This window comes from Anabas testudineus, chromosome 15 (genome assembly GCF_900324465.2).
Source record: "Anabas testudineus chromosome 15, fAnaTes1.2, whole genome shotgun sequence".
NCBI lineage: Eukaryota > Metazoa > Chordata > Actinopteri > Anabantiformes > Anabantidae > Anabas > Anabas testudineus.
This window is the reverse complement of record NC_046624.1, coordinates 5,051,169-5,065,581: the sequence shown is the minus strand read 5'-3', so window position 1 is coordinate 5,065,581 and position 14,413 is coordinate 5,051,169. Positions and strand designations below refer to the sequence as shown.

At 40.9% G+C, this 14,413-nt stretch overlaps 3 protein-coding genes across 3 annotated transcripts in view; 1 reads left to right on the top strand and 2 right to left on the bottom strand.

Annotated features, from left to right (window-relative positions):
• Positions 1 to 3,616: 3,616 nt before the first annotated feature.
• On the top strand, positions 3,617 to 4,246 carry neurog3 (neurogenin 3). The gene has a single exon (XM_026354264.1). It carries the CDS (start codon positions 3,617 to 3,619, stop codon positions 4,244 to 4,246), a length of 630 nt encoding a protein of 209 aa, XP_026210049.1.
• A 321-nt stretch (positions 4,247 to 4,567) lies between these two features.
• pdlim1 (PDZ and LIM domain 1 (elfin)) lies at positions 4,568 to 9,871 on the bottom strand. The gene is made up of 7 exons (XM_026354091.1): positions 9,600 to 9,871; positions 8,612 to 8,763; positions 8,056 to 8,140; positions 6,748 to 6,932; positions 6,303 to 6,451; positions 6,012 to 6,129; positions 4,568 to 5,198 (listed from the first exon to the last, which is right to left on the bottom strand). Exons 1-7 carry the CDS (start codon positions 9,690 to 9,692, stop codon positions 5,012 to 5,014), a joined length of 969 nt encoding a protein of 322 aa, XP_026209876.1. The 5' UTR covers positions 9,693 to 9,871; the 3' UTR covers positions 4,568 to 5,011.
• Positions 9,872 to 11,069: 1,198 nt separating this feature from the next.
• Positions 11,070 to 14,413, bottom strand: part of LOC113158297 (sorbin and SH3 domain-containing protein 1-like) — a 30,115-nt gene continuing 26,771 nt past the window's right edge. Inside the window, exon 27 of the mRNA XM_026354090.1 lies at positions 11,070 to 14,358. Coding sequence (XP_026209875.1) covers positions 14,291 to 14,358 — 68 coding nt within the window. The 3' untranslated portion in view covers positions 11,070 to 14,290. The remainder of the gene's footprint in view (positions 14,359 to 14,413) is intronic.

The window sequence follows — 14,413 nt, the reverse complement described above, 5'->3', positions numbered from 1 at the left end:
ATAACAATAATCATATACAAATAACTTTACAAACAAATGTATAGTTGAAGTGACCTGACAAAGCCAGTTAAATGTATATTTGTTTATAAAAAGTGAAATTAGATATTAAATTCATATTAGGCAAGAAATGTGCACAGATCAATTGGATTTCACTGGGCATAGCCTTGCAAATAAACCCAGCATAAAAACAAACAAAAGAAAAATAAACACCTGTTAGTATTTTATAGACAAGTCCACATGATGTTAAACTGAGATATCGTACATTTATAAAGGAGCACGTTTTCTGTTTGATTTCTTCCAAGGACGTAATCCCAAGTTGAAATGCAAGTTTGTTGTTTTTAATCACAAAGAGCCACTAATGAATACAAAGTTTAGTATTGAATAAGCTATCAGAAAGAAAGAAAAAACATCCTGCGTTAGTTTAGGGGGTGAAGGGGGCGACTTGCAGCCACAGTCCTATTCGTGTTTAAAATCTTACCGCTTAACAAAAAACGTCTCCAAAGGACAACTATTCCAGTGTAATTGGTGTACACTGTCTTCAAAAGCTGAGGTGAGAGGTACAATGCATTGCCTGTGAAAGGAAACTCCAAAGCACATTAAAAGTGAATTACTTCTTGTGTAAAGTGTGTTCGGGGTCATTCTGGTCACGACACGCGTACTTCTCCAAAAGCGCACACGTCTCCAAAGGCGCACTCCATACTTTTTAAAAGGCAGTCACATTGTTGAGGGGTTTTACAAGAGGTGTACATATGGCATCCGGGTTGCAATTAAATGTTTTTAAGATGTTTTCCTTTCTTAAAGAAGTTTCCTTTTTCTTTTTTTTTTCCTCTCCCGGCAGCTCTTTGCCAGAGAGAACAAGAGGAGGGGGGCACGTTGAATTGGCTTCGCTGCTAGTTTGGGATGACAACAATCTGGTCAGCGAGTTGTTGGACTTTGATTGCCTCCCTCAAAACGTCCTTCAAACAAAAAGCTGAAGACGAAAATAAAGCCCCACCTGGTTCCTCTGTTTGCTAAAATAATAATAAATAGATTTCGTTTAATAAATAAGCAAAAGAGACTGTAAAGTGAAGTAGTAGAGGAAGTATTAATCAGGAGCATCGGGCAGTTATCACCTGCTCTGGAGCTTGCTGAGTTTATTGTTAAATATTGTTAAATCACTTTTCGTACCAAGTCTGCTCCGATATCTGCTATTTCCACAGCAACTGGGCGCTTATGTTTGCCTACACTTTGCATAACAAGCAGGACACTACAGCACACTGATAAAAATCAAGGAGAGAGACTGACAACTTCAAACCAACACCTGTCCGTGATATCCGAAAATGGATTTGGCATCAATGAATATTTGTAAAGTGGTAATATTCAGTTTACTCTAGACTTTTCGTGCCTTTTATAACAGCAAGGCACCATCTCCTATCTCACTTGTGTATTTGTCCAGTTTATTGAAAGCATATGGTTATCAGATTGTTCCCAAAACACATATTTAGACAGAAAGTCAAGGAGAGCTTTTTGTGATCCTTTGTTGGCAATTGTAAATCATGTTTGAGGTCTGCCACACTCCCACTGTTGCCCTCACCAGAGCTGAAACGTGTCCTCATGTTGCTGAGATTTTTTACTAGTCCCTACTTTTCTAAAAGTAATGTTTTATTATTAAAATGTAATGCGCCACTGAGTTGTGGCGATATTGGATCTGTTTTTGGAGTTGTCATAGCGCACAGATACAGGCTCACGTAATACATGAAATCAAGCTTTTATTGTTGTAACACACAACAAGACCCTTTGTACTATCACTTCATACAATAGGTTTCACCCTCTCAGATTCTCTTTGTCAGGTGACCCCATGCGTAATTCTTTGTCCAAATAACGGAGCTTTGCGCTCTAACGCACAAAGCAACATTTGCCCAATTATGTGTGGCATTAAAAATAAATGTTTTCTTTGATATGGATTGGATTTTCTGATCTAACAGAGAACTAAGTTGTTCCCTTGAAATAACTTTCGGCAACTCTCAAGTAGGGGTAATTTTACAGCAGCTTAAAGTTCTTTATTGGCAACATTATCTGCGCACAATCAAATTACGCAAATTCATACTTCATAATACACATTTTATTGGAAGGTAATCCTAGAGATGCATGTGTTCAAATGCCAGTTATCAATCTTGTGGTACACCTTTAGATGATTTTAGAAGACAGTTTGCCCAGTTACCATGACCACTCTGTGCCCTGGACGGCATGAGCCAGTATGTTGAGTGCGTAAAAACTGGCATCACTAACACCCCATAAAAGAAAGCGATCTGATAACAATTGCAAAAGCAAACTTTGAACTTAAAACTAGCTGAAAAAAGCGAAGTAAATTAACAGATATATAGTTTACTTAATAATTAAAAAAATCTTGCACATAAAAATAAACGAGAACCAGCTTAATTTCAACGCCATTTATTTATGTAGTTAGAAAAAGTATTACAGCCAGGAGACACTTTCAATGGAGCTAAGAAACCATCATCTGAACTTAACTATAACATATTTTATTACAGTGTTTGATGTGGATAAAGAATCACTATAGATAAAAAATAGTATCTGTGTCATGTATCAGAAACATAAAACTTTATTATATAGCGTGTTTTTTTTTAAAGATGTCCAGCACTGGCATTGTGAGGTGGAACTGTGGCCACATGGCTACTTCAAGATGTTATTATCACTTTTTGTATAGTGAGTTTGAATAGTGACAAAAAATAAAAAAATCCTCAGTACCACAGCTCAGACAAAGATAATGGTCCTACACGGTGTCCAACTTTAAATATGATTAACCTGACGTACTTCTTTGGCACTTTGTCCCACATGTATTTGACTGAATATTACACAAAGAAATCCAGCGTTGTGAAAAATGAGAGGGACAGAGGGGGAGAGGGTGAAGGACGCAATGTGTGGAAGCTGATTGGCCACTTGACAGGCGCTGTTGATTCAGGCGTGCACCGGGCAAAAAGATAAGATAAAGGCCATATAAAATGACAGAGATGCGCATCCATCCCTCACTGTCTGCTGCCTCCAGCTACAAGAGAGGATCAACAAGCTCCTGTCGCGCCTAGGTAAGTGCAAACATCCGCATCCATCTGAAGTTTCTTTCTTTTTTTTCTTTTTTTTACATCATTTCCTGAGATTCCAGATTTTCTAGATAGTGGGAAGTTACGTGCTCATCGTGCCTCGTTTTTCAAAAGAAAAAGAAATAAAACTGGCACTGTTAATAAAATAATTCCAGCACAGTGGCAGATTTACAAATATGCAATCGAAAATTACTCTTGGCCTTAATATCTATGATACATCCGACCATTTAAATCAGGATAATAATAATAATAATAATAATAATAATAATAATAATAATAATAATAATAATAATAATAATAAAACAATCCGATGCTGTTTGTTTGATGAGACTGTGTTGAATGTGACCCCTCACCTTAACTGTATGAGTAATTCAATCAGGATTCTTCAGGTTCATGTCCTCATGTCTGTTTGCTTGAATTATGTGATAAAGATGCTGTAGAGAACATATTTTGACTCAAACTCTTGTAACACGGTTTGAAGCCTTTGTGATTGTATTTAACGATGCGTTCATGTGCACAGGATGTCTCCTAAAACACGGTGCCCTCCAGGTGACCTGCGCACATCCACAGACGCGGAGATGCTCAGTAGGTTTTCTCACGCGCTCCTCGGCCCCTTGAATGAAGACTCCGGAATAAATCCGCCTCCAAACCCCCTGATGGTCCTCGGAGGAGCAGAGGGGCCCTCGATAAAACATCCAAAACACAAAGCCAGATGTGAGCAGCCGGGACAGCGGGGCCGGCGCAGAATGAAAGCCAACGTCAGAGAGCGTCACCGGATGCACAACCTGAACTCGGCTCTGGACGCGCTGAGGAGCATCCTGCCGGCGCTGCCCGAGGACGCAAAGCTGACGAAGATCGAAACTTTGCGCTTTGCCTACAACTACATCTGGGCTCTGACAGAGACTCTGCGAATGAACGAGCAGCACGGACACGCGGCGGAGCAGCTGCCGGTGGTTTTGGGGTTGAGGAGCCCGTCGAGCGTTTCATCCGCTTCACCTGCAGAGACTGGTTATGTGATGTCACCTGACTTCTCCTACACGTCTGTTGATGAAATAAACTGTGGAATATGTGCGGGAGATGAATCCGACACTACTCCTATTACCTTCTATTTCAAGTCACTATGTGGTGGAAATGTCAGAAAGACTTCATGAATCAGTTCTTCAGCAGGAACTTGTAAATAAATAAAAATCACAACTACCCATGAAGCTCAAGTAGAGAGCACAGAGCGTTCAGACATGTTGTGCTTGATCACCAACAATCAAAAAGCAGCTCACCTGCAGTGACGTCACCAAGGCCTTTAATAGCCAGAAATCAGCTGACGGAGCAGCACGTTCAGATGTGAGCAGTAACTATCATCTGAGGATTTATCTTTGTGTGATAAAGTGCCCTCTTGGCCCTCTTGTACTCTCATTTTACAATCACAGCGTCACTAAAGCCCAGTCGAGAAGTGCAATCAGTGAAGACAAGTGACAGCTGGTTTAAGCGAAAATATTTATTTGGCAATGATATTCAAAAGTGTTTTGCTGCATAAAAGTAGCTTTATTTATTTAATAAAACTGTATAAAACACGTCGAGCCTGTTGTGGGTAAAAAAGTAGTCTGGCTTTTCATTGTTTCTATGATTCAAAACATAATGAACATTAATGAACAGTACAAATATTACTGAAACACAGTGGTTGTCATTCAAATAGAAAAACAAAAATTATCAGGGAATGTAATTTCATAGTTGTAGATGCCAAACTTAATGTGCAAATTAACAATTTCTAATATGTAGTTCTTTACTGTCCTGCCTACCAGTGATTGTACTGAAGCAGGATGTAAGAGGGGCCATTTCAGAGTTTCTGGAGTAGAGTGAGCTGAATGTCATCATGGTGTCCTGTAGCGGCGTGCAGTCCCAGGCTGAGCTCAGTGAGTGCTTTACTTTGGGAAGACTGTGACCACGTCGTAGCCCTCAGGGGGAGTCACTCGCTCACGTGCGTGCTTCTCGCAATAAATCTGGTCCTCCACAAAGAAATGTCCCTTCTGTTTTAGGTTGACATCGCAGTCGGCGCAGGTGTAGCACTCAGGGTGACGGAACTTGGCCCTCAGCTTCACCACCATCCCCCTGAAGCGGAGACACAAAGATCACATCAGGCTTGATAAGCACAAAATTCAGTTCTTTGTCCTGACTCTAATTCATGGCCTTGATTTCAGTGATTCGGTATGTATACGGTAGAAGGTTAAGGAGCTACACAACACAACAACACATGTGATTTGAAAGCTGCCGTCATCCATCTGTTCCTATTACAGCCTACGTTCATTTGTAAAGACTTTGTATAAGATCACTGTTGTGGTCAGGGCAGGCTAGTTAGGTTCCTCCACAACAAATTGAGGAAAACCACCATTTATGGACCTGGCTTTAAGCACAGTGGCACACTAATGATGTAGAAATGATAACATTTGTGGATTAACATTGAAAGGCCTAAAAGACAATTTTATATTTTTCCACACATCTCACAAAACAGTAATGCCCACTCGAATTAAACAAAACACACAGAAAATATTCATGGCTACAAGGCCATTAGGTTAACTAAAGTACATTTCATGCCAAGACTTGGCAACAGCAGGGCTTCTGAAGAACAGAGGAGCCCAAGTTTTTGTTCTGTGGTTGTTACAATGTTCAACCACAAGGTGGAGACAAACACCAGACAGAAACAATAAGTCACAGCACTTTGTCACAATGTTGAATTCTTTCACCTGTAAAACCTCTTATCATGATAAACAGTGAATCTTACGAGGGGAAACCCCGACACAGATCTGTCTGAGGCAGTCTGGATTCAGGCCAAGCCATAAATGACCGACAAACTTCCGACTAGCATGCAAATACAACGTGCACCATCTGTAAAATACCAGTGAAGAAGAATCAGAAAATACTTACACAATCCCAGATCCACATTTGTCACAGATGGGTAACTGGTCTGCGTTCCCCACTGATGAGCCCATCTTTGTTGTGGGGGCTTTCACACTCCTAAACCCAGATGGTTTATCAGAATCACCTATAAATAAACATCACACAGAGAGAATCATACATCTGTATTTCATTTCCATTGTGTTTGTAATTTCAGAGAAACAGCAGCAGCACTTTCTATGATCAAATCAGAACCCAAAGATAACCGTGTGCCCCAAAGCCCTTTTGATGAAGCTGTGAGTAATAAATGGTATATCATACCCGTCTCAAGAATCTCCTGAAGCACCTTGAATGAAGCCGACTGCCGAGGAGGCTCATCAGACTCCTGGTTCTCCTGCATCATCTTATAGACCTCTGAATCTGCTGCCACAGGTGGGCGCTTGCCCGTCTTCGATGGATCTGATGGGGCTCTAGAGAAAAAGAGAAAAAAAAAATTGGAGATTCAAATTCCACAAAAAGTTTAAATGAACATTTTTGCCTGTTAAGATTAGACATAAGAACTCTCTTAAAGAGTCATATTTGCATTTCATGTTTTTTACTGAAGATTATATACAGGAAAATAGAGGCTTCTATGTTAATTATGTTGGGTAACATATCTGTCTATTGAAGATTGTTTCAGGTAAATGACAACAACACTCTAGACAGCTTTGGGAACCTAGTCTTGAGACAGACTGGGTCAAAGAAGTGTAAGTTAGGTTTATCTTACTTGCTGTTGGGCTCATTAGGTGCAGCCATCGTTTTAACTTCATCCACAGCTGTGTTGAAGTCCTTGATGTTCTCTGAAGAGTAGAGACCAGATGGGTTGTTGTACTGGTTGGTCACAACTTTGGAGCCAAAACCAGTGAATGGCAGCGCACTCCTGTTGTGGGTTGAGCCTATGTGTTTCACTTCCTGTAAAAATGAAATATTAAAGTTATTCTGTTAAACACTTTTGTGGGCAAAAACGTAGAAAGTGCAGATGTCCGATTTCTTTTATGCACACCGTCTGAAACATGCAACACAAACAATGGTGGTCACACATTTTGACACCTTATCTTATTTTGAAAGTTTTCATGGGCTTGTACAAACACGCAGCAGATATCCTGCATGTTATGAATATTACTCAACACTAGTTACCAATCTCTAGAGTTTTATAATAACAATGTTGCAACTTGCAGATCTTTTTAAAAACTGCATTTGGTAACAGATCTACTGAAAATGTCACAACAGTCTTCTTAAGAAACCGCTGCTTCTAGTTTGACACAACGTCACATATAATTTAGCAGGATAATAAAGAACTATGGATTCTGCCTTAATTATGGCCAATGGCCTTTCAAGGAAAAGACGTCATGACACTGGCATGCCATCAAAGTGGTCAAATAAATACCACCAAATGTAGCTCATGCTTCACAGAGAGAACACAGAAATGCCTCCAAATATAGTTCATGCTTCAAACTTCTGAAATTTAAATTACAGAATACTCCAGAGTCTCAGCAAGCAAGTGAACATACAAAAAAGAAATCTACAATGCTGGCATGTCACAGTAGCCCACAAAGTGTGATACAACGGTTTAAGGATATGAAACAGTGGCAAAGCATCAAAGTGACAGCCTCCACACACATACATGAAATGTTTTTGAGTTGTGTGTGTGAGAAAAATGCACAACATCTGTGACCTGTGAAGTATACAGAGCCTGGGACACACCACACAGTTTCCTACATGAATCCACACTTTGGTCTCAACCTTCCCGTTAGGAGGCAGGAACTGAGGCTTGCGTCAGAGTTTGGCTGATAAACTACCATCTCCTAGGAAACGTCCTGTTGGAAAGTAAACAATGACTTCATGCTTGGCAGTATTGGAGAAAAAAAAAACCCCACAAGGCTTTGCAGGCGTGGTTGGAATGGAAATGCGCAGGCTTCCAGAAACTATATAGCCACCTGTAAATGGGATTTCCAAATTTCAATCTAAATAACAGAGGCTGAAATGGGGGAGTCATTTTGAAAGTGCTACATCCAACTTTGATGTTGACACACACCCTTGGCTCTGATGCAAGATTCATCTTGTACGGATGTGTCCTCCCCTCCTCAGATGAAAGCGGTGACCACAATTTAGATTCCGACCTGCAGAACACAAGAAGCAAAAAAAAAAAAAAAAAAAAAACGTCTTGAAATATGCTTTAATTTTTTACACTGTGGATTTAAATCATTTTTTTCTTCTGTGTATCTACACACGAACATGACACAATGACAGGGTCTTTAAATGCAACACAGACTTTTGTATCTTATGTTGTTTTGCTAAGCTTCCTTGACAGTGTACTCCACCCTTCATTCAACAGGTTTTCCCTTAACTTGAACATATTTGCTTCAACATGTCTGTTGAAGCCACTTTCACATCCTTGCTGCTAGAAATGATCTGATACCAGAAAGTGGCATAGTGCAGAACCAGTGAGTGTGGCTCAACATAAATACACACTTGTCAGCAAAACATACGACAGACAAGACCTTTAAAAAAGCACGACTAAACATAACGTCACTCCCTGAACACCTGGATTGCAGCTGAACACACCTCACAGACACGTTGCTACAACCTACCTGTCTATGGATAGCACCATCTCCTCCATGCACCCCTTGATCTTGTTCTGCGCTTCCAAATGAGTCATGTTCTCTGTCGCTTCTCCATCAATAGCCAAGATTATGTCTCCAATGCACAGGTTGGCCTGAGCAGCTTTACTCCCCGGAGAGACCTACAACACAGGAGGCATCATTAATAAAACCATTTGTAAAGGTTTTTAAGTTATTTGACACACAGCGACACTTAGACGCAAAATCATTTTTCAGAAGTTTGCTGTTAGATAGCACCTTGTAGCCTTAAGGACCTCTACCTGCACTTCATTGTTTGCAGTGCACACAGACAAGGGCGTTTTCAGTCAGCCTGAGCCTGAGCCTGAGCCTGAGCACTGCCTCCAGGGCAAATACACTATCGAAGATAAAGCCTGGAAGCAGAGAAAAACTCCAGCACAGCCCAGGAATTTCTAATCGCTTTTCCATGGGTGGAGAGACACACCATGTAACATTTACAGCAGGAACAGCAGCTGCCATTCAGGCAAGGTACACAGAGAGAGAGTCATAGGTTAGGACAGAGTTAGGTGGGGACTAATAAAAGGCTGTATTGGTGACACACTGTTGTAAAGTTAGTTAACTGGAAAAGCTAAGACCGGCTTAGGGCCTCAGTCAGGGATTTCAAAACAATGCAGCAATAGTTTAGTTCGATTTTCTCCTTCAAGTCTACAGACATGATAAATACTGGTTTGTAGTACACATAAATCCACGCTCATGCAAAACACGTGGAACTTAAACAGAGTCCATGAACGCGTCTCACGGTGAAGTTTTAAACACGAAGCTTTACTGTCGGTGGAAACTGAAACTACACAAACTCACAGCAGGAGCCTCAAACTGATAAACACCGTTAGCTTGGTGGTATCAGAGAAGCAGCGTTAGCTTCCCGTTAACCTGCCTCAGACAGGTGAGCTGACACCGGGCACCGAGCACCGAGCAGCGGCTAGCACGAACTCCGACTCACCCGGGAAACAGCCAGAGGCTGCTCGAAGTCCTTTCCCCCAACCAGCCTGAACCCCCAGGGCCCGGGACCCTGCATTTCCACCCGGAGCGGCATGTCGCTACTTTCTAACGGAGTCGACAGCAGGGAACAGGGTTAAAGGTCCAAGTGTCAGCTCACAACAAGTGCAGTGCTCGGTTTGGGCACGACTGTAGCTCCGCAGCGGTGGAGGAGGACCAGAGGACCAGGAAGACCAGGAAGACCAGAGGAGGACCAGAGGAGGACCAGAGGACCAGGAAGACCAGGAAGACCAGAGGAGGACCAGAGGAGGACCAGAGGACCGGAGGACCGGAGGAGGACCAGAGGAAGACCGGAGGAAGACCAGAGGAGGACCGGAGGACCAGAGGACAGCCGGACGAATCGATTTGAACGTTTCCTCAATGATTAGGGAGACGCCGGAGATCGTGTATTGAGACGATGTCTCACTGTGCGGAAAACTCTCAGTAGGAACACATGGTCGAAACTACCGGTCACGTGACCCACGCAGCCCTCTTCACCCAGGGGCTCGTCAACACATGGACAGGGCTACTATTACTACTAATGAGTTTTCTTTGTCAGAGTTAACTACAGACAGACACAGCTCTATTTTGAAGACATAGTTTCAAGTTGAAAAAAAAAAAAACACTTAGAACTGGACTGTGAAAGTGAATTTAATGAGGTGAGTTGGTATCTGACGACCATATGGTGGGAACTTTTCATGTGGGGAAAATACGCAGCAGAGTGAGCCATCTTCCCTTTTTCTCCCTCTCAGCTGGGCTGAACTTGTTGCAGCGCCCTCGTCCTGCCGGTACGTCACCTTGTTATATTCAAGCTTACCATTTATGGTAGAGCTAAATCCCAGGATGAGGAATGTGCCGCTCCCAAAAAGCTGAATTCCTGCCAGATGATCTCTGCTGAAAGTGCACAATAACAGTCTGGGCACAGTGAACGCGCCTCTTGTACAACAGGCCTCCAGGTAGACCATTACCATTAAAGTTCCTCAAACAGTTTGTTTTAGAGTGAAAGCCTCGCAGTGTACGATCTTAATCCAGGTGAAAAGTACATCCACTTCTGTAAAAACACATCTGTCAACATCATCACTCTAATGGGATTTTAACCATCTGACAACATGAACGTGCTGTTTCCCAAGAGGCTACATAAAATACCATAGATATTTATATAAAGAGACTGGCATTGCTGAAGTTATCCCCTGTTAACACTGTAGCATTCATTTCTATAATTGTCCAGGGTAGACTCAATAGGCTAAATAATCTACCACAACTAAACTGATGATCAGATAACAATACACAGTATAATTCACCTGCCCAGAGGCTACAGAATGTGCCTTTCGAAGGTTTGGTCATAAATGTTATTATTGTCGTAAGAGTTCACGCTTTAAACATCACTGCTTTGATTCAGATCATTACAAGGAGTCAAAACAAGTTACACATCAAATGGTTTAAATGGATTTATTAAATATTGCATAATACCAAAGTCACAGCAGTGTATAGAATTTTATTTTAATATTGTCAATGCAACAGCACTGCAAATAGAAGCAAACAAACCAAACCTGCTGCAGGTTGTGTGTCTCATCAAACTAGTCCATTCATATGATAATTAATCATTATGTTGAAGCACTATGTCACACATTTTGGTACAGTAACAGACAAGTTCTTATTAAATGTTCTCCCATCACAGAAACTAGGACTGATGGGAAAACCAGGGTTGCAATTAAATATGTCATGGATATAGTTCAGTGAAAAAAAAGAAAGAAAAAAATATATATATATATGAAAATGAGGCACAATTTTGTGTCAAACATAAGGAATTAAAATCCTCACAAATGGCAGCGTTATGTTCAGACAGTATGTGTCAAACTTCTTGTGCTCAGAAACGCTCCACTCTGTGTTTTGTCAAAAACCCCTTCAGGTAAATAAACCTCTGCAAGCAACGGCAACCTCAATCTGATGCTTCCATCACTCACAGTCTATTTTTAATTTACATATTTACAATCCCTCTTGTGCCGTGCCGCTCAATAGTCTGCGTGTTCATTCAAGATGAAGATACAGACATTTTCTTTTACATATGTGTACGCTGTCTGAGCCACATTCATATATTCATACATTCATACATCCTGTGACGTTTTACAGAGCACATTATTAAAGAAACTATTAAATATGAGCTGTGTTGATGGTTGTGATTCGTCCACTGTAGAATATAGTGTGTTTGAGATGGAGAAAACCATTAGTGATCAGCATGTTTGTGAGAGGCTGGAGTTACACGGGAACACAAATGTTTGGCCAGCAGTGGAAGGAAAAACATGCTTTTGTGGTGTAACAAAATACCTGAACATAACATCAGTGCTATAGGGGAAAACCCACAATGTAGTGTAGTAAATTCTGTTTCATCCTGCGGAGTGAAAAATACTCTCGCTGATGTTGGCAAAACTGTCAGTGGTGATCTGCACAGGAAGCAGCACCTGATTTTTGTCTAAAACAGAAACATATCAGAGGATGAAACACTGATTGCTACAGCGTTTTGTTCAATGAACATACTTCATCGGTTACTATACTTCATATATCACGTAGTCACACACAGTGTCAAATAATATCTAATCGTGTCAATGTTTATCATGATCACTGCATGGCTACTGTTAACACACTCAGATGCAAAAACACAGTGATATACTGTATTTTTGTGTCTGAACCATTTGATTTGAAATGTGCAATAATAAAAATGATTTGATTTTAGCTACTTGGAGCTTTAGATAGCTCACTAGATCAACCCCCTTGGTATAAACTAAACTGACTTTAAAATACTTTTTCAGTAATTGTCCTACAAACTACACCCATGTGCTGCGCTGGGCATGTCCTAGCAAGCACTCAGAGTTGTTTGCAAGTACAATTTGACAGCTCTGCTAAGAACTGATGAGCACATCGCAGTGGTTGATGACAATGAGGAATTTGAAACACAGAAAACACAATAGCTATCATTTTTTTCTCAGTGTCTGCAGATAATCTATTCTGACATGTAGCGTCTGTTACAGGATCTGATGGTGCTGGGTATGTGGGAGTTCTGTACTCGCAGGAAGAAATCAAAGCCATCTTCCAAGAGCGAGCTATTAACTCCAAAGAGCAGACAGCTAACCCTGTTATCATGAGTGTTTTCTTTAAGCTAAAGGTGCAAATGCAGAGGTGTTGGCTGACAGTGTTTCATGCTCCAGTTTGATTTGTCAATCTCTTATTAATTTTACAGTGCATGCTGTACTTATTATGTGAATCATTCCACTAACTGCATTACAGAGGCTGTAGCTATTACATATGAAAATATGTAGCCATATTTGGAAGGCCGCTTATAGTTTTCTGTACACATTTACATGGCTAAAACATATAATCTTGTCATTAAGGGCATGGTTAAAATCTCATTAGCTTTTAAAAATCAGCATGGTTATTTACTAAGACACCTCATTGGCTTTACTTAAAATATTTAATTGCTTCTTGTTGCCATAGCTGATTAATCTACTATTATTTGTTAGGTGGGATCTCCTGAAATAACCAAACAGGAAGTTAAGTGCTATCACGCCTGTCCTGTGGTTGAGCTGGAGCCAGGCGTCTACCACCAGCTACCTTACAAGCAACAGCCACCAGCGAACACAGTTTCCATCTATTTCAACAGAGGAGGTATAAAAGGGCAAATAAATAGTGTCTCTAAAAATATAGGATGTGCACATACACAGTTTCTCTTAACTTTCCTTGAGACATGCAATACGAAACGGTAGTCTGTGTGATGTGTGTTTCTTTTCGGTTGCTGAGGTAACTGAGGAAACACAGAAACTAACTGCACACGTCATTTTAGTGTTTCTAGACATGCATGTGACTGTGTAATAACAACCTTTGGATAGAAAATGAAGGCAATACTGAACTGGTATCTAAAGCAGTGTACAATATGTATGTCAGACTCGTATTTCTGAAAGGGCTTCACGAATAAATCACTTTCTTCAATTTAGATATAGAGGTAAACTGTCCAAGAATAAACCACCATAAATTTCATTTCATACATCCATGGTAAATGAATCCAAACAGAGGGTTCCTTTTGGAAGCAAAATCTAAAAGAATAAAAATAAATTTCATTCAGGAGGTTTGCATCATACTACAGCTAATTATGGTCAACACCTCTGGTGCTGAAAGGTAGCTCATGACAAACAGTTCCAACCCCACATCACACAAAAATACATTCTGACCCCTTCAAAGTCTGTTCAGGTAATAGGAGCCACTCTTCGATCCACACACTGCTCTGCTGCCGACCTCCAGACTGAGGTGCTACGTAAACACTTGTATAACTGTTTAATTACATGGAGGAAATGGAAGCTACTATCTGTACATTAAAAGCTAGTATGTGGTAGGTTTTCACAGAGAAATTCCACTTGTGGAACCGACGATTTCGGTTTAGTACATGTGTAAAATGTGATCAAGGTGTACGCCACACTGAGGTTTGGGCAGTGAGCTGTCTCTGTCTTCGCCTCGTGCAGTTTGACATACCTCAGGCCGAACCAATCACTTTCCCAGACAAAATGGATTCGCCTGGCTAAACAGCTACTCTAACCAAAAGCCTTGTGCGATAGAAACGACTTCCCAAGCTTGACAGGCAACCATGTGTTATAGCCAGATTAGATATCTTTACAGTTTCACCTCCTTCACGTAATTCCCAGGGAAAGTCCCAAACTGTTTTGTCCTCTTTGAGGTACCTGTAGAGAAATAGAAAGTGAAACATGGATCAGATAAAAGAAAGTTAAAAATGGT

Excerpts from the sequence above, each read along its gene's own strand:
- neurog3 (XM_026354264.1), top strand. The coding sequence starts at position 3,617 with ATGTCTCCTAAAACACGGTGCCCTCCAGGTGACCTGCGCACATCCACA.
- pdlim1 (XM_026354091.1), bottom strand. The coding sequence starts at position 9,692 with ATGCCGCTCCGGGTGGAAATGCAGGGTCCCGGGCCCTGGGGGTTCAGG. Across the intron at positions 6,452-6,747 it reads CCTAATGAGCCCAACAGCAA|AGCCCCATCAGATCCATCGA; the intron begins GTAAGATAAACC and ends CTTTTTCTCTAG. Across the intron at positions 6,130-6,302 it reads TCAGGAGATTCTTGAGACGG|GTGATTCTGATAAACCATCT; the intron begins GTATGATATACC and ends GTTTATTTATAG.